Source organism: Gymnogyps californianus, chromosome 6 (assembly GCF_018139145.2).
Source record: "Gymnogyps californianus isolate 813 chromosome 6, ASM1813914v2, whole genome shotgun sequence".
Taxonomy (NCBI): Eukaryota; Metazoa; Chordata; class Aves; order Accipitriformes; family Cathartidae; genus Gymnogyps; species Gymnogyps californianus.
This window is the reverse complement of record NC_059476.1, coordinates 19529415-19548811: the sequence shown is the minus strand read 5'-3', so window position 1 is coordinate 19548811 and position 19397 is coordinate 19529415. Positions and strand designations below refer to the sequence as shown.

At 34.7% G+C, this 19397-nt stretch overlaps 1 protein-coding gene across 2 annotated transcripts in view; it reads left to right on the top strand.

Annotated features, from left to right (window-relative positions):
• The window catches only part of PCGF5 (polycomb group ring finger 5), a 29950-nt gene extending 11691 nt beyond the window's left edge, over window positions 1–18259 (top strand). The window contains exons 3-9 of one of the 2 annotated variants that reach the window (XM_050898893.1): window positions 4437–4492; window positions 4615–4674; window positions 8568–8716; window positions 10082–10180; window positions 11808–11897; window positions 13808–13867; window positions 16183–18259. In XM_050898893.1, the coding sequence (XP_050754850.1) occupies window positions 4437–4492; window positions 4615–4674; window positions 8568–8716; window positions 10082–10180; window positions 11808–11897; window positions 13808–13867; window positions 16183–16230 (562 nt within the window). In that variant the 3' untranslated portion in view covers window positions 16231–18259. The remainder of the gene's footprint in view (window positions 1–4436; window positions 4493–4614; window positions 4675–8567; window positions 8717–10081; window positions 10181–11807; window positions 11898–13807; window positions 13868–16182) is intronic. The other variant, XM_050898892.1, reaches the window with a different exon arrangement.
• The last annotated feature ends 1138 nt before the right edge of the window (window positions 18260–19397 follow it).

The following is a 19397-nucleotide window of genomic DNA, read 5'->3' as shown; positions in this document are numbered from 1 at the left end:
TAAATTGTAAATTGAGTTTTTTCAGATATAATAAAAGGAGGAAAGATAAGGGAAAGACACGGAAAGACACAGAAAGACTGGGTATATTGTACAAATTAAAATAAATATTTTAATACCTCTATTAAACAAATAAATGAACCAGATACCTTTTATTCTTTACATGAAATTAAATTCCAGTTTCTTTTTTCAAACAATTTAGGGCATTCCAAACTGCATGCAACTTTTTTTCTTCTTAGAGCAATGTAGAAAATGAATCATGCAAATAATTGAAAGTTTTCCAGGGCGTAGATCTACCAATCTGAATTGAAATCTGCTGTCAGATTAATGAAAAGACACTCATGAAAGAAAGTTTTGACACTAAAAATAGCCTTTCTTGAGAGTTTGCATTTTTTATATCACAATAACACATCTTTTTTTAAACAATTATTTTTCTTGAAATTCTGTATTCTCTTTTAGTGATGTTATGTTGAAACAAAGGTGATAGCCATCCTACAAATACAGCACAGAGAAACCAAGAAATGTCATCATAAGTGGAAGAACTTCATATTTTCCTAAAATGATGAAGCCACTCCCTGCCCTCACTCCCAACACTCCCTCCACCCCCCCACCCCCCAATATTATTAGTTTATCATACGGTTGTGAACTTAGGAAGAAATATTCTTACATCAATGTTAAAATAAATATTTATATCTGGAATTTACTGGGGTTGGTATTATTTCCTAATGTCATTGTGTTTGCTACAATTTGTCATATTTTGCTTTGATTTTTGACTGATATGTGTGTGCATAGTAATTCCCATGCTTCAGTTATATAGCAAGAGGATAGGTGAGAGAGATTAAATTCAGCAACTCTAAAGGGTGCTATTAGTCTTTATCATCTGAATGTTTTTTGGAAGGGTAGGGCTAAAAGTGTTTATGTAGATGTTTAGCGTAAGTATTTTTCTGATTTCCTGTCAGTGTCTGAGGTGCAGTGTCAGCCGTAATGGAAGATGGTATATAGAGTGCATAAGACTACTAATAAGCTGAAAACAAAAGCATTTTAGAAATATTTCTTTTATTCTGACAGGACCATTTCATAGGAGCTGGAAAATGCATTTTCTGAAACATCTAGTAGATGTTTAGTAAATGAATACTATGCTTTAAGCAGGAAATGATAGAAGGGTGAGAAAAGTTGAGACCATAAGCCAAAAATGTGGGAAGAGCTATTTTCTCTGCAATTATTTCCTGAAACTTCTTTTAGAGTCATTGGGTTTATTTGCCAACAAACTGCATATAGCTAGTAGTTTGCTGGTTGTATTTTATGAAACAGTTTTAAACATTTGCTAAACTAATAAGCAGAAGAGCACATGAGCAGTGTTATGGAATTATCTTTTTTGGATGTTGCCTGTATAACTTAATACATGTCTTATACTCTGACTGGAGAGATGAGCCCCATCATTGCTCAAGAATGCAGTCATTTTCTGAGAAATGGCATTGAACACTCTAGATAGTATTTTTAACTGAGATCTTTGAGATAAAACTTTATAAACTACTTTATAAACTCAATTCTGAATACCTTCATAACTATGTGAGTTTTTTAGATGTATCTTTTAGTTGGCAGCACTTAGGGTCTGTTGAAACTATAAGCCTAAGTCTGAAATTAAACACTGAGCTCTAAAATGAAAATCTAAGAAGAGTGTTAAATTCTAGAATTCCCTTTCCTGATTTAGCAGAATTCTGCATCATCAGTATTCGGTAGGGTCTGCGTTGGTTATGCCATGAAGGCAGGCTTCTTTTTTTCTTGTAGCGTGCTTCTTTAGATGCAAGTTTTCCTGAGTGATAGTCTTCATTTGCTTCACTTCAGATAATTAGCAATTATCAGAGCGTAGCTTTGATCTTATAACTCATTCAATATTATAGAAGAGGTGAAAAAAGAAACTATACAAAGCTGACATAAATGCTTGGTTCTTCTTTCTATATGTTCTGGTTTGGAGGTTGGAAGATGTGGGGGTGGAAAGAGGTGTGTCTGAAATATTAATGTTCTTGTTTCAGCATTAACAAGAAGTATCATATTAAATGACTAAGACCAACTTTGGAGTTATGTCCAAGTATGTTGTGAGTTTCATTTTGGAATGGGTTTGATGCGAGTTCACAGAAATACAAATCTTTGTTAGAATGCTCATAGGCGTGGATAATAGGAACACTGTAAGATGCATCTGAAATTGAGAATCTTTTTATAATTTCCTATTTTTTCCTTATAGTTTAAGTTTAGTTTCCCTGTACTTAAAGATCAGATAAGTGTTATTTTTTCTGCGTTTTTTAAAGTACTGATTAGTATTTACACTTCATAAGGACAAAATAGCTCTTTTTGTTTAGTTTTTGAAAGAAAATAAAGTCATTGACTAGAGTATGAAGCCAGTTCTTGCTGCTAGCATCGTAAATTTGCTAAGTATACTGGTTTTCTTGCTATGTTAGCATTACCAGTGACTTTTGTTTTGGGCCGTTAAAGATGAATTAGAAAGTGCTAAGTGGGAATTTTCGAAAATAAATGTAGAAAAAACAGCATGTATTATACCATCCTGAGGAATGGTTAGTGGGATTTTGAATTAAGGTAGTGATGTTCTCTTTTGAAGTCCTTATTTCTTTTCTCTTCATGAGTAAGTTATGAAGATTGGAGCTTTCTTACAATGTGAAATGCATTCGATTTCCAAGACAGGTTCCCAAGTTCCCAGTGCTCTGCTGTCGGAACTTCATATAAAGCAGTACCATCTAGTTGCATTAGATGTTGATAGGAGAGGCTAAAAGAGATAGCATACCATTTGGAAAGGTAGACCTATATTGTCATCTATCAGAAGCTAAGTGCTCAGACATCCCGTGATTTTGGTTTCCTTCTTATCTGTGAGAAAGTACTCTCTATGCTTCTTTGTTTTAGGGGAGGTCTGTGTCACTTACTGAAGAGATTTTTTTTTTTTTTTGGTCCTTATAAGAAGAAGTAATTAAAAAATCGATTGTAGTTGTAGCTTAAACATGAATATTCTTATGGTATGACTCTCCATGTACTGACGGATAACACAGGGAACTAGTTTCAGAACAAGATGATTGGGTAATAGGTCTAATTGTAAACTTTCAATTACAAATACAAGTTCTGTAAGGACGAGAACCTGAAATGCTCATATATTTATTATAAGAAGACAATTGTTATCTATTAAAATGGCTTTTAGGCATTCCTCAGCAATAAAATCATTCAGTCTTCTTCCTACTTTGCCGCTGCTAGTGAACAAATGATAGAGAACAGTCATGTGTTTTATAACAGGCCTATAGTGTATTATTAATAACATGTACACAGACGTGTGTATATATGCAAATATATATGTATATAGAGAGATATGTATCATTATTGAGATGAAAAATTAAGGCAATTAAAAATATACCAAAGGCAATTATTGTATTGTAGCTTCTGACTGAATCTCAAGGTACTTAATTTCTCTGGCCGTATTACTTAGTACTTTGCTTTGTCATGGGTTTTTGTTTAGGCTGTGGACACTGGGAGTTACTGTTGACAAGAGAAGATGTAGAGGGCAGAGGAGAGAAAGGAGAAGGAAACAGAATGAGAGACAGAGGAAACCGAAGGATAAGTGAGACAGGGAGAGGAAGTGGAACTAGAAAGCAGATGATAAATTAAATTGTTAGGAGAGTAGGTAAAATTCAGGGAAAAGGGAATAAAAATATTTTAGCTTCAGCAACCAAGGTAAATGCACTGTGTCCTCTGGAAGGGACTGTAATAGCTATTTCTGGCGCTAATATCAGGATATCAGAGGACATGCCTGTGCTACGTGCTGTCATCTGGTAGACAAACTCATGGCAGATTTAAATAGTTTAAATGAATTATGTTGGGTACTGAGAACTGTCTAGCCAGAGCAGCATGGATGCTCTGTGGTCTTCTTTATCCTGCCAAGACTGGTTTTTGTGTGTTGTAATGAGTAGGGAATAGTCTGTTCAGCTTTTCATAACAGCCTTATTACCAAAGCACTTGAACACTTAGTATGATAATGGAGTTTATAATTTTCATGCTTACTGCTCATGACCTGGACCTTAAAATTGGATGCTACTTTTCCAGTTTGTTCCTTTTAGTAACAGAATTGTTTGCATGTAACACAAATTAATACAATGAAAATTTTAGAGTATAATGTTTTTTCTCTTTTGCTTCATTTTTATCTTTACACATTAAAAAATAAATTCCTTAGTTATTTCTAAAAGAAATTCATTCAAGAGGTGATTGAGATAAGCTTTAATGCATGTTGTCTCTCAAGCTAAAATCAATTGGTTTTTGCAGGATGTATTATTTACCAGAAATATACAATTCATTTTATTATTCAAAAGTTTTTGTTATTTAAAGGCTAAAAATATTTAAAATGCTAGTTTCTACTTAACGTGAAATGTATTTTTTCCCTTTGAAAGGCTGGATAACACCTTAGAGGAAATTATATTTAAGCTGGTGCCTGGACTTCGAGAACGTAAGTTTCTCATTTGGTTTTGAGTACCTGTTTGGGTTGATGGAGGGAATATGGCTATTTCCAATGATATACCTGTAGTATTGATTTTAAAATTCACATTACTGTTCTTTGATGTTAACTAGAGGAACTGCAGCGAGAGATCGAATTTTGGAAGAAAAACAAACCTCAAGAAAATGGACAAGGTGATGATTTTTTTTTTCCTCTCTTATCTGTGTGTTAAGTAACATGGCTCATTGAGCCCTGTTTCTTCAAACACTTATGCATGTACATTGTTTTTACTGAATTCAAAGATACTACAGAAACTCGTAACAAATCTCTGTAAATGTAGTCTGGGCCTTCATGTACTGTTGCTTATCTATTAACCAGTTGTTTTACAAACACTAGCTGCTTTACCATTATTTTTATTTGCATTTCCCTAAACTCTCACTTTCAACACTCATACAATTTCCCACTTGAATTCTTAATTTTCTTAATACAGCAAGATGCAGAACTACTTGAGTTTTTTGCAGATTATTTTCTGTTACTGGATTTGACCAGCTGTTAAGTAGGAGGTTGTCAAGAATTAGTTATGACAAGTAGTAAAACAGTTTTCCACACATGCTAAACAATTGTTTTATATAGATTCCAAAATGCTTTTCTTTTTCTTTCTCTTTTTTTTTTTTTTTTGTAGTTGACTCATGAACTTTGAGAGCTCAGTATTGAGGTGCTAAGTGAGGACTACATCCAACTGGTTTTATGCCCCTTTAATTTGACATCAAGGTTTTGATACCATAGCCTATTTGATTTGGGCATTTTTAAGAATTTTTGGAAGGCTCTGCTAAGCTAAAGAAATAGCTATTTTTAGTAAAGAATCACTGTCAAGTAAACGTCTTGCAATACTCTTCTGCACTCAGTTGTTTATAATACCTTCTTTTCAACTTCATAACATTTCATTTTCTTCCTCATTAGTGTTGTTGATTTGCATTTGGCATCTATTATAAGGGACAAGATTCTTTTCTCTGTTATATCATTAAATGAAGAACTCCAGGACAGTTTAGATGAAATTATATTAGTTTACTAGAACATACTGTTTAGCGTATACCTCTTCAGTTTTAAAAATACTTAGAAAATATTTTGATGAAATATAGGCATTTTGTTGATTGTTTAGAAAATGATTTTCTGCTATATACATAGATAGAAAAAAATAACATATAACTTGCAAATTTGTAGAATGTGACTTACTTTTAACCAATTTATTCCTCTGGTTCTTACCTTCCTCCCATAATTTAATGGTAAACCTAATGGAGATCAGTTACTGAGTGTAATGAGTGATTGGATTGTTTTGTGAATCAGAGGAAGGCTCTAACTCTCAAAATACACTTTTAAGTAGCTACAGATGTATCCAGCTCTGTTAGTGACTGTATCCTTGGGCTACGGAAATTTGGCTCTACAAACCATTTGGAAGTCGTGACAACTCATTGAGACAAATTATGAGCATTTAAACTATTTTCTGCCATAAACAAGCATTTAGAATCTTGCCTGAGAATAAATTATTTGGTGAGAATAATTTCAGGGAGAAGGGACTGTTTCAGTTGTCAATACCAATGCCCTGCAATCACATAGTCAGTCTAGTTTAAGAGTCCATCAGTTATGTCCTGTACCACAGGTCACAACACAGTTCCCAAACTTAGCATCAAAGATCTGTAAAAAAATCCCAGGACTTAGAATTTTCACATATCAGAAGAAAAAAAACCCCAAACAACAAGGCATATCTGAGGCATTGGTGACTCCACTACGAGAGTGGTTACTAGAGAGAATTGATGGATGATGATAGGAAACATACTGTGGTACAGACAAAAAAATCTTTATTGGTCCTCTCCAGTCTGAACGGGAGAAGGAAGAGGGCAAACAGCTTTACATTGACTCACTCTGTGGCGATGATTTGTACGTTGAATATCTGAGAAAAGCACAGGAAGTAGACAATTTCCAAGGTTTGCAAGAAAGATAAGAAAAAAAAATAAGACACCAATTTACGCCTTAAGGAAAGAGGGGTGGAGGTGGGTGGGGTGTTGGTTTGTTTTTACTGTCTTCTGTTCTTGACTTGATGCTTTTGACTTGGAGAACACCAAGTCCATTTTGGTGAGATTAAAATTTCTTTTTTTTGTTTTTGTTTTTCTTTTTTTTTTTTTTAAATTCTATCATATTGAACTTTAATAACATGCCTCTAATGGACCATCACATTGATTTCTGGAGGCTGCCTGTACAAACATCATTAATTCTAATATCTACAAGGATTTTTTAGTAAATAGTCTGGTGCTATTTGCATGGAGGAACATTTGAATTTCTATCAGAATACCTTGAAAGATGCGACCTTTTTTGTGTGTGTACCTGCTTCTGGAATGATTTTATGATTGGAAATTTGCTAATTTCCCTAGTTCTGTAGTTGGTTTGCCTTTCAAGGCTTTTCAAACTGCGTAACTAAATCTTCCTCCATTACTCAGCAGTGATAACTGTTGAAAGTTGTGGATGTGTTTGCATTGCCGAAGAATCTGTGAATCATAGGCAGACTCCTCAGACAAATGCTCGTGATAGGTAGACTGCACCTGCTTGACTAAAAGAGTTTGCTTCCTGGACTTTCACAAAAAGAAAAAAAATAATCTGTAGTTTGATACTGTAAATTCTGTTCATAGCAAAATGATAGGAACAAAATGTATGTATGATACACATTCAACTAAATGTGTCAATAGCTAGTAGGGACTTGTGGACAAATCTTTTATAATTATAAAATACTTCAAAATTGAAAGAAAGAAAAGTAATGAATGTAGCTTAAAACTCATCTTGAATATGTAAACTGAACGAAGTGAACTAATTACTGTGTCTAGAAACTTAGGCATAGCTTGATATTTGTTAAAGTTTTCATTCTGTCTTCTCATCTTAAATCTTCTAAATGACTTTAAAAGTTTGTGGTAAGTGTAGGAAAACAGCAAAATTTGATCTGAAGGTTTTTCAGGAAATGCAAAAGTAGCTTATTCAAGTTACTTGTGATAATGTTGTATTCCAACAGAGAGCAGCCTTTGTTTTAAATCAAGATAAATAAGCTGGGGATACAGAAAAAAATAAATGTATATAATAGGGTTATTGTATACTGTATTCCAAATCTGTAAAAATTACTGCATTTTATGGTTCATTGTATGGTTATTATTTACATACATTGTGGCCTTATCTAGATGTACTTGCTAGTCTTAACATTCGAATGTTCAACTATGCTAAACCTTTGAAAACTGTAGGAGATGGTACCTTTTCCAAAGAGTTAGATTTTTAAACCAAGAATCAATAGAACATGTAACAGCATCAGTGAAGAGAGATAACATGGTATATGTGATTATATAGGATATATGCGCTCTGCCAAAAAATATGGGGACCATTCCTCTTTTCTTATTTTTTTTGTTTTTAAAGGGGAATAAGTAAGTATATGGCTATTTAGTTACAAAATCCTTCTGGAGAGAGACACCGGGAGTTTTTACGATGACATTACTTAGACCAGGTCAAAAGTGGGTGAAAGTTAAGTTGTATCTTCCCTCAGTTTACTTCATGATAATGTTTCAGGAACTTGTCTCCACGGGGTTATTGCGGCAGACAGTTAATATGAATTGATTACCCATGTTACTTTGAAATACAGGTGTTCGGATTAGTAATTCCACTGTTTATTTAAACGCAATATTTTTTAGCAGTGAATCGCCACACCATAGAGTAGGTTTAGGTGGTTGAGTGACCTTGATGCATGCGCAGTTGCAGGGTTTTAATCACTGGACACAAACAGAAGTAGACAGCCATAACCGTTAGTGGTCCATCAGCCTGATCATTTTCTGTCACATAGAAATCTGTTGTTTGCATATTACATTAAAATTTCAATAGTAAAACTTTGTTTTCAGAGATTTGTAAGTTGATCAATTTAAGAATGCACTGAATTAAAATTGTATAAATTTGAAGAAAAAATATGCTCTTGAAAATGAAATTTTACTTTAAATATGTGTTTGTTGCTACTGTGACTTTTAATTATTTTCCACTTAAATGATATGATCTTCATATTTTACAGATGAAAGCCCAAAAGCTGATAAACCCAAAGTAGATGAGGAGTGTGATGAAAATGAAGAAGATAAAGACTATCACAGAAGTGACCCACAGATTGCTATCTGCCTCGACTGTTTACGCAACAATGGGCAGTCAGGAGATAATGTGGTCAAAGTGAGTAGTAAAGATAATCTGTGCTGTTGTTATTGTTGGCCGAATAGCATCGTAGAGGAACCAAACCATTTTATGACCATTAACAATAAACTTTAATGTGGTGACCTGTCTCCACTTCCACGCTTATTTAGTCCCTTTGTTTGAGGCATTTCAGTGCATCTTGGAATTTTATAAAAAATACAGTTCCATGCAGAAATGCATCTGTGACAGTGGATTTTTTTTTTTTTTTAATGGATTATAGTTTTGTAGCCTACAGCCTTGATGGTATATAACTGCATTACACAACAGGTTACAGCATACCACAGATGTACTTAAAAAGCTAGCTGTAGGTGAGCTGCCTCACACTTTCAGGATTGCTGTCTTACCATGCCAGCATGAAGCTCCTTTTCAGATGTGTTGTGCACTGAATGACTGGGATCCAGACCTTCTGAGCTGTAAACCTGATTCTGCCACTGATGTGTCGTCTGTGGCCTTGGGCAGGTCACTTCCATCTGTAAAATGTGTAGAGTAATACCTGCTAACTGCTGTTTTAAGAATTAGGAATATTTGGTTTCTGTTCCTGAAGGGAAGGTTACCTAATGGTATCGAGTCTAGAAGAAAGTGTTTAGAAATCCTCTTAGATTTTAATAATGTTTTATTAAATTACAAAGACAAGAATTAAAAAAATATTAAAAATTTGTCTAATGAAACGCTACTTATATTTTCTGTGTGCTATGTTACATGTATAATTTTGGAAGTTCTTACACAGTAAGAAAGTTTTGATTCAGCAAGAAAATGTGTTATCACTGTCTGTTTATGCTATATACAGTAAGAAATCTATATCTCCATCACCATGTAGGAGTCTCAGGTTTCCAGCTTTCCTGTTGAATCAAAACTATTAGGTTCTGGATCACAGAATCTGTGATAATAGATCACGTCTCAGGTTTGTAGCTTCCCTGTATTTTACCTAGATTATTGGAGGGTGTTTTTACTTCCTTTTTCTCTCAAGGACTGAAGAAATTCTAAGAAATGCAACATATGTTTAACCCCAAGTGTTACTAACATAGACACTTAGATTATTTAAGTTCTTGTGGGGCTTTTGGTATTTTTGCTGGGGTTTTTTCCTTTTCTCTCCTCCCTTCTGTATCTTTATGGAAATTTCTTTAGAACCAGAGATGGGTCAAATGAACTTGTTTGTCATCTTGTAAATTTTGCAAAAACATGAACAAAAATGAACCTGTGGTGCCATTATGAATTAGAAGAGAGTGCAGTAAAATTGGTTACTGGTTGAAAAAAATATCAATTACAGCTGTTCTTGCACTAAAGATTGCTTACATGCTCCAAAATTTCTAACATGGTTTTTCTGTTTTGTTGCTGTTGCTTTAGGGTTTAATGAAGAAATTTATCCGCTGTTCTACTCGAGTGACTGTGGGAACTATCAAAAAGTTTCTCAGCTTAAAATTAAAACTTCCAAGTTCTTATGAGGTACATTTGAAAGAACAATGCTTGTATTTTTATTTCCCTGCAAACTATTAGGTTTTTATGAAATTTAATCGTATTTGAACTTGAGGAATATTTTTTTAGCCCCATCACTAGATACTGTTCAATATTCCAAGTTATATTTTCTGCCCTTAAATAAGAAGTGATCATTTTATCGCATTGACTCAAGTTGCTAATCAAGGAACTCATACAATTCTAGTAACTTCAGTTTGTTGCTCACCTGTGAAGGAACAGATACCTTAGGTTTTGATATTTTTATGTAAAAAATAAATGCTTTCTCTTTCCATGTGGCTAATAAAAAAGTCACTTAATACAGTTTTGGGCTACTAGCTACTGGGGAAAAGGAGAGCTCAACTAGACATACACCAAATTACTCTGCAGTTTCATTTTCTTTAGATGTAAGAAACTATCCAGTAATTATGAAGAAATGAGGAGCAATACCATTTGAATCTTTCAAAATGCAGATACTTTTTTTGCACCTTCTCTGGAATTAGGTGGAATTTGATGGAGAGAGGGTCTTTGCTGCATGAGTGATTTGATCTTGGCCAAGACTGTTCCCTGGGGGATTTCCTAACATGGTAGAAGTTGTGATGCAGGGTCGAGCTAGGAAGTGTGAGACTCCTGCCTCCGCTTCCCCTCTTCCCAGGGACACTGGAATTTTGACCTCAGCACAGACTATTTCTTCAGCCAGTTCTCTTACAGGAGTCAATGACTCCACGAACTACAGGCTGCCTTTAGCACGACTGGCAGCATCCCAGCTTTGGTCAGAGGTAGGGCTGAGTTAGGTTAGGTGCACAGGTTATTGCAGAGCTATAAGCAGGATTTTGTCACAGTATCATGACGTGCTGACCAGCCATTTTGATGTCATTTGGTTTTGTTAATTATGTTAATTTATTCTGTCTCTGGCACCTTAATGGCTTGTGTTACATAGTATCTGCTTCAAAATTTTGACCTTTTTTTCCCTCTAAAAAACAGAAAAGCATTATGGCTATAGTAATGAAAGAATTGTCAAACATTTTCAGTGGAGGGTAGAAGTAAGATGCTATAATACAGTTTAAACCAGTCATTTTTCACAGTAAGGTCATTACTTTTTCTTTTTGCCTTCAGTTAATGCAGAAGCATGTTTGTATACTCAGAAGTGATTTTTTCTTGTAATTTATAGTTATTTTTAAACTAATTTTTTTTAAATTATTTATTTTTAAAAAATGAACATTACAGTACTTCTGGTTGTTATCTTCGGGTTTGAAAGAGCGCTGACATAGCAAGAAGGCCTTCAAAATACAGCACAAGGCTTTCTCTTCAAACAAATACTGTGTAGTATTGATAAATATAGGGAGTGTTTGTCTACTAGTGATTTCCTACCTAGTTTAGCAGACTTTCTTCTGTCCACACCTTAATTGAAAACACAAAAGTGAAAAAATAAAGTGGAACACTAGTGTACGAAATAACATGTTGTCAGCATGTTGTATTTATCCAGGTTTGATACACATATCTGGTGGAATTATTGTATAGGAGTTGAGGGATTAACTCTCAGAGATTTCACTTAGGAGTTCATTTAGACATTAAAATTTTGCATCCCTTTGTCTTACTGTTTGTTCTGTTGTATTTTAAGCTGGATGTACTATGCAATGGAGAAATCATGGGGAAGGATCATACTATGGAATTCATCTATATGACAAGATGGAGACTAAGAGGCGAAAACGTAAATGCTGTTACATTATTAATAAATGATGTTTGGCTATATTTATTATAGACATGCTTTCACAGCTTGGTCCAAAATATATTCTGTGACCCTTCAAAAAACCCTTATTTAAAAATGCATTTTGCATGTTTTCTGGATTTCTTACGTTAAACCCTATGAGTGAAACCCTGCAGCATGTATATTGTGTAGATTCTGAAACTTAAAAATAGCGGGTGTACAAAGTTTACATGCAAGTTGTGCACTTGCAAGTATCTGAGAACCCAAGCATTTGTTCTTTTTCTGCAAATTTGCTTTTAGTGACCTTTTGAGTTACAATAGTTGGGGAATCTGCATCCAGCAGTTCTTTATTAAGAATCTGTTTTATTCAGTCAGTAAACTGAAAGTGACACTGAAAAATTATGGGCGAAATCTAATTGTTTTATTACTGTTTCTGTTAATACTACACCCATTTTTTTTTAGATATGCTGTATAACACTAACATCCAGATAACACAGTGAAATGGGTTTTCCTTGCTGCATGTGTCCATTTTAGGACTGCAATATTTAACTTATTAAAAGACATTTCTTTCAGGTCTGATATTCAGTTTGAATTAGCAGCCCTTATATTGCCTTTTGTTAGAAGTCATATCCCCATTTCTTCTCTTTCTTTTATACATTCATTTGTGTGTGGCTGCTGATTGTTCTTCACTCTTAACTGCTTTATAGTACATGCAGATTTGTTGTCTGTCACTACCAGCGGAGGCTATATTGGAGTGCAGCTAAGGTTAAGCACTTAACATATGTTAATCTACTGATCTGTAGGAAATTCCAAACTTTCTGTACTTTTTTTTTAAAGCTTCCTAGTACTCAGAATAAAAAGCACTGGGGCACGGACACAGAGAAGACAGAGAATTAAGTACACTGTGGAGTTAACAATTCACAAGCTTCTTAAAGTTTTACCTTAATCTGAAGGGGGAGGGGGAAGGATAGATTTTGATAGGAATTAGGGGAGTTAATGTATATAGGCAAGTATTCATTAAATTTCAAAGTAATATTGGACTGAAATTTGATGACTGTTGAAACCCCAATATTGCACCAATAAGGGAGCTTTAAGTAGTATTTTTTCCAATACTGCCTTGAAACTAGTGGGTGTTTGTTTGGCTTGCCATCTTATATTTTTGTTAGCATTGGCTGTACTATTAGGAAGTGTTGAGGCAACAACTTTAGTGATAATGGAATTCTTTCATGACATTTAATCCTGCAGCCCCTGCCTACAAATGGACTTTTGGCAGTTGCATTGGTTTGGAAGCAACAGTAACTATCATCTTGACAAAAAGGACATTATCTGTACTGGTTAAAATTTTTCAAAAATCTCAGAACCATAGTTTTTAATATTAAGTGAATATAAGAGTTGACAACTCTTGATTAAATTTGTAAGTTGTGTTTACATACACGTAGTACAGTCAGGTATGTGTTCATATTTTCCTTTATGTAGTTTTAAATCACTCCCCTGAAGTCAGAGATGACAAACTAAAACCTGTAAAAATTACATTGTGCTGGTAATAAATCCAGTAACATCTGGACTTCTGTGATTTTGTTTTCCTTAACTGTGTTGGGTCTTGTTATAAAACAGAAGTTGCAATGGTAATTAATTAACAGTCTCTTCTTTTGGATGAAGATCAAGTTAAATCCATTATCTCCATCTTTGGTACTATTCACCATGAGCTTTTACTGGCACACCTGTGGACCTTACAAGAGGTAGAGTAGTAAAGGGAAAATATCCATTTATTCATTAGAGAATTCTTTCCTGTTTTAAATAAGTAAATTAATTTTAAGCTTTACATTTGAAAATTTAAAAAAACATTAAATGGTAATTGTATATGTCCAGCTGTGGATGCCTCTTATCTGATCAGAAAATCATCTCCTTCGCAGTTTCGGTGTCAGAACTGCTCATCTTCGCAAGTCTGCTCACAGGATGGCACTTTTTATCAGGTAAGAGGCACTCACGACTGTACATACTACAGTCATTAAGGTCCTGTCAGCACTTCAATTGTAATCCAAGTTGTGGAGTTTTTATAATTCCTCACCACAAAGTGCTAAAACTCTATGAGCAAGGCCTGAGCATTTTCATTCTTTCAGAGAAAGCTTTATTGAATGAATAAATAGAATCCATTCAAAAGGTTTAGGGGTTTCTTTTACTTTACATTAGGCCATTTATCTTTTTGTTAGAGAGATATCATTCTGTAGGCTGATATCCGCATCAGTCTGGAAGGATTATCTGCCTCTTCCTATCTCATCCTTCTAACTAGTAGCATTGGGCAGTCACTGACAAGGGATCAAAACTGAAGAGTGTGAGTCAAAAGAGACTACACTGGCGTCATCTCTTTATGGCAATTCATATGTTCTTTTTAATGGAGTAAAGAAATGTTAGATTTTTCTAATACGGTATTCCTTTCATGTCTTTTAAAATTAGAAATTGAATAATGCCTTATCTCTAGAATGTAACAAACCAAAACCTTCAGAACCTACAACCTGAAGCTGATTTCTAAATTTCATTGATCAATCTGGTTCGTACCTATATGAAACAATATTTCAGTTTCCTCATTGAGAATTTTGATTTGAACAAATGTCTAAAAGTTACTTTGGAAGTTTAAAATAATATTTTTGCTTGAGCAAAAAATTAAAGTTAATGATAGAGGGTCACTCCCCACTGTGGATGGGAGTGACCTACTGCAGTCATGTCTACTTCAATAATTAGAATTGCTCCAGCATAGTGCATTTTATTTGTACAGTTGCTTTGTAATTTTGTTGGCAAAGAACACTGAGTCTCACTGGTTTACATGGCAATTTCAGTGGGGTGACCGCTCTGTCTCTGCCTGTGTGCACTTTCAACTAGACTTGAGTACTTTTAGAGACAATTTCTATAATCAAAGTGAAAAACACGTGAAATAGCATTTAAATAATATGGTAGCCATATCCTATGCAAAAAAAATCAGAGACCAAGTAATTTATGATACTGCAAATATATGTTTGTTAATTGCACATGTAGACTACACATGGTGCTCCCTGTCTTCTCTCCTAAATGCTCCTGCTACTGTTGAATACCTCTGGGTTCATGTTCTGATTTCTCTGCACTCCAGTTTGTAAATCCCCAGCAAGTATGATCACATTTAGTTCTGGTGATCATTTCACTACCATGGCATGGGAAGTTTATTAACCTGTATAGGTCTCTGCAGTGATATCTTTTTTGGTCACTGAAGTTCATTTGTAATGCATTTGAAGGATGCAGTAAAATATTTCTGGTTTTAATGATAGCTTCTGTAATAATTCTTTATATTTCCAAATTTGCAATAAAGAAAGACTTAAATTAGCTGTGTTCCTCTGCCCTGTGGCAGAGAGGTAGTTAAGCCCATACAGCTGCTGAGACAATAAGGTTTTCCTGGGTTTTGTGCTATAGAAAATGTCCAGTATCCTAATGAAGTTAAGAGGAAAACATCAGACTTAAATGAAATGCTGACAGACTGAAAAAAAAAAGACATTTAGTAAAACAGCAATTCCAGCAACAAGTGCCCAGGTATTCCACGGCACTTTCTGGAAACCCGCCCACTCTTGCCTCCCATTCCACAACAGTTTTGTCCAATTCAGGGATCCAAGGAGTTGATTTGCCATTTTTTTTTTCCAGTAGGAACTAATAAGAATGTATCACTAGATTTGAAGTTGAGGAGTTTGGATTTGGGGGAGAAGTTAGCCCTCATCTCTCAGAAAATCAGCTGACAGCGATTTGACCTGATTTTTTTTCTTTTTAATACCAGAGTAGCCTGGCTCCCCTTAACTAGTGCTGACTACTGGTATAGCTATGGAACCTCCATACATGTAAAATCAAACAAAGTACATCATCTGTAAATAGACTTTGGTTTAGAAAGTATAAAATTTCAAGATTGCTTTTTCTCAAACACAGCAACAGAGAAATAAGGAGTTGTTTGAGCATCCAAGTATATATGTCGTAAAACATAAATCATGAAATATATGAAAGCAGATACAGGAATTTTATATTAATGACAAATAACTACAACTAACTAACTTAGAGATTAAATACAGATTTGAAGTACAGGTATGGATTTAACTGTTGAAATGTATAGAATTCTTTCATATAAATAAAACTCATTGTCATATATATGTGTCAGGGATAAGCTCTGGCTACTCTTAAGGCAATCTTTCATTGCATTTTCTTTGTATTTTTTATGAATTATGTCTTCATGTTTTCTTGTCTGTTTTTGTTGTTGTTTTTCTCTTGCTTTTGTTTTTAGTCTTACCCTATGGTACTTCAGTATCGACCTAGAATTGACTTCGGTTAGACCAAAGGGCCAGATCCCACTGAGATGAATCCTGCACTATTTGTTTACCCATCGACAGATTGCACAATGAATGGATGTGCCTGGATTAGGGGGACACAACCAGATTTTCAGCATGCAAATAAGGACATCGTCTTTCTTAAAATTGTCAGTTGCATCTCTGTTGTTTCTATTAGAGCAAGCCAAGTGCCATTCTGCTACTGAAATGTGCATAAGATATTTGTGTATCTTACGAGTGTGCTGCAAATCATAGCCAAAATCATGAAGTGTACAGTCAAGATTCAAAAACTATGGAATATTTTTGCCTGCGTGTTAGAAAATTTTTCTGGTCCCAATATTGATTACACTAGCAAAATGGCAGAGTGCTCATTCCATGTGGTGTTGCAGTTTCACACACTTACTATTTTACTGAATATTGTTGTTTAAATCATAGAGTACTGTACAAATAACTAAGGATTATACCTTGAAAATATTTTGTATAGAAAATATATTTAGAGAAGTGGTGATTGGGCCACTACCTTTTTCTTGGTAAGCTTCTCATGGGTCCAGGTATAGCTCACTCATGAGTGTGCAACAGTCCTTTTGCAGTGAATGAAGATTAATTACCCTTAACAAGAGATGTAGAACATGGTAATTCAAAACAGTAATTTTAAATCTTCTAAACAGATTCTGCTAATATTGCTTAAAAGCATCGCAGCCTTTGTGATTGCACTTTTCTATGGTTTCCCTAAAGATTGGAATTTGGGATACTGGCTATTTTTGGAAAATGGCTTCTGGTCAGATTACATTTCTTCTAATAAAGCCTCCATAAAAATGAAGTTAAAAATAATGTAAAAGTCTATGGAACAAATAAATTTCACTATAAGATTACAACCAAGGCAAAATTTTACATAATTATTGCCTTTCATAGTAAGCATTTCCTTTTAAGATTGGTTGGAGGTATATAATATGCTAAGACAAAAATAATATATAGCTTTAATTACATTATATATCTCTTGTGACTATCTGGAGTTTAGAATTCATTACAGAAATTTTCATTAGTTAAAGTCACGTCATAAAACTATTTCCATAAAATTAGAGGTAATGCAATACTGAAGATAAGCAGTCTGACCAAAATAATTGTTCGGGTCATTTTTTTTCTAAGACCTGGTAGTGCTGGATAAAAAGTGATTGTTGCCTTAGGTATTGCAAGCATAATGGTTCTAGTATAGAATGTTTATTGGGTTTTCTGGTAATGTTGCAGGGAGCATAGTAATGCATATGTTTTCTGTAGTCTTCCATTGTCTTTGCTCTGCTTAAAAGTCAGTTGAGTTTTTCACTTCAGATTCTGTGGAGATACTTACAGTTCAGTACCTTTATGTAATTTCTACTTAATACATGCCTGCTAGTATTGTAGATAACTACTTACTTTCTTATGCCTTTTGCATACAGCAAAAAGGAACGAAATCGATTTTTCAGAAGCTACTATAGCGTGAACTAATCATTCTTAGATAAGACAAAGTGAAAATTCTATCTTGGGATCAAGTGTAAAAGATAGATGCAAGGCTGTAACTCCTTTGTAAATTTATGTTCATGTACATTAGTGTGTTTCTGTAGGAGAAATAAGCATGTTGTGGATTAAATCTGGCCCCTTTAATGTTAGTAGGAGTTCTAACATTGATGACTTGAGGAATCCATATATAGTCGGGTTGAATTCTACCATTGCACTCCAAAGCCCATATGACATGCAGAAATCCAAGATGCTGTCGGTAGCAGTCTGTTTAGGAAACCTGCCATTGCAGGTCAAGGTTGCACATATTGTGCAGATGCCAGTGAACCTGGGGAAGCAAAATGTTTAGGAAGCTGCTGCTCCTTTCTACAGGCATAGTGTGCTGACTGATATAGGCACTGGTTTGCCCACGCTGTAGATGGGAAGGGGTGCACGTGCTGGCTGCAGGAAGCAGTCATCTTTTTGCCCACCCAGTCTATGATGTGCTACTTGACAGAAAAAGAAGATACTCCATGTAGGGAGGGCCCTTCTCCTCTGCACAGTCTCTAGGGGAAAATAGATTCTTTGTGTATATAGAGGTCCTCCTCATGGAGCAGCTTGGAAGAGCAGAGCATGCATTCTAATTGCAAATCATTCTTCTCTTTAGTATATACAGTTGTTTTGTACGGTAGAAATAGGATATTATTTGTAAATATTTACATGCACAAACAAATGACACCTTACAGGTTTTATATATTTCACATGGTTTTATACCAGAATTTTCACTGTAGATTCACTTGACATAAAACGCCTGTTTCAGTTTATCACAAAACTAATGGTAGTACGCTTAAGCATAATTTCTGCTTGGTTCAGGGGACAATTTTTTTCTCAACAATTGTGCTTGCTGTTTTGACAAATTTGGACAGACTTGTTTTAAAAAGAGAAGAACACATTATTTTTAATCCATTTTAAGTTATCTTACACAGAAGTTTGCATCCACCTAGCAGGACCCCTGAAATAGGATGACTTTGTATTGGCTTCTGAATGGCACCTAAGAAGATTTGACTGTTTAATAACTTTCTGTATTCACAATTCAGAGAACCATGAATTCTTTTGGTCAGAATTAGACATTGGTTTAATTCATGGTATTTTCTTGATGAAACGTAAAGCTAGATTACAGAAGGCAAATCTTCATTTTAAGCATGGAAAATACTGACAGATATGATTTAGTGTTCCCAGCTGAGAATCATGGCATTAAATGCATATGATCTAGCCACCTACACTTTATGCATTTCTGATTTGATGGCACGGTGCCTGAGTGCTGTTATAGTTTAATAGTTTTTGTAGCAGTGAAGTGCCGGTGAAATACATATCTTAACTGGGCAGCTTGTATAACACAGGCATTGCCGCCTTTACAGGAAATTTCTCTCCTGTATAGTATGTATGTGCCATGTGTCTACAGATATGCATATTTAATTCATTTGTGCCAATTAAGAATATCTGAACAGCATAGGAATATGAGAATGCCTGTACAGATTCCTGTGTGCCAAAGACAGGGTAAAGTGAAATGAGTACCTAAGCATTCCATTAAAACTGCACCATATGCCATCCTAGAGCAGATGACTGTATACAGTCACACTTTCTGAGCATTTCCATGACAAAGTGTCACCACTGCATGTTTGTAAAGAATAGGAATATAAAA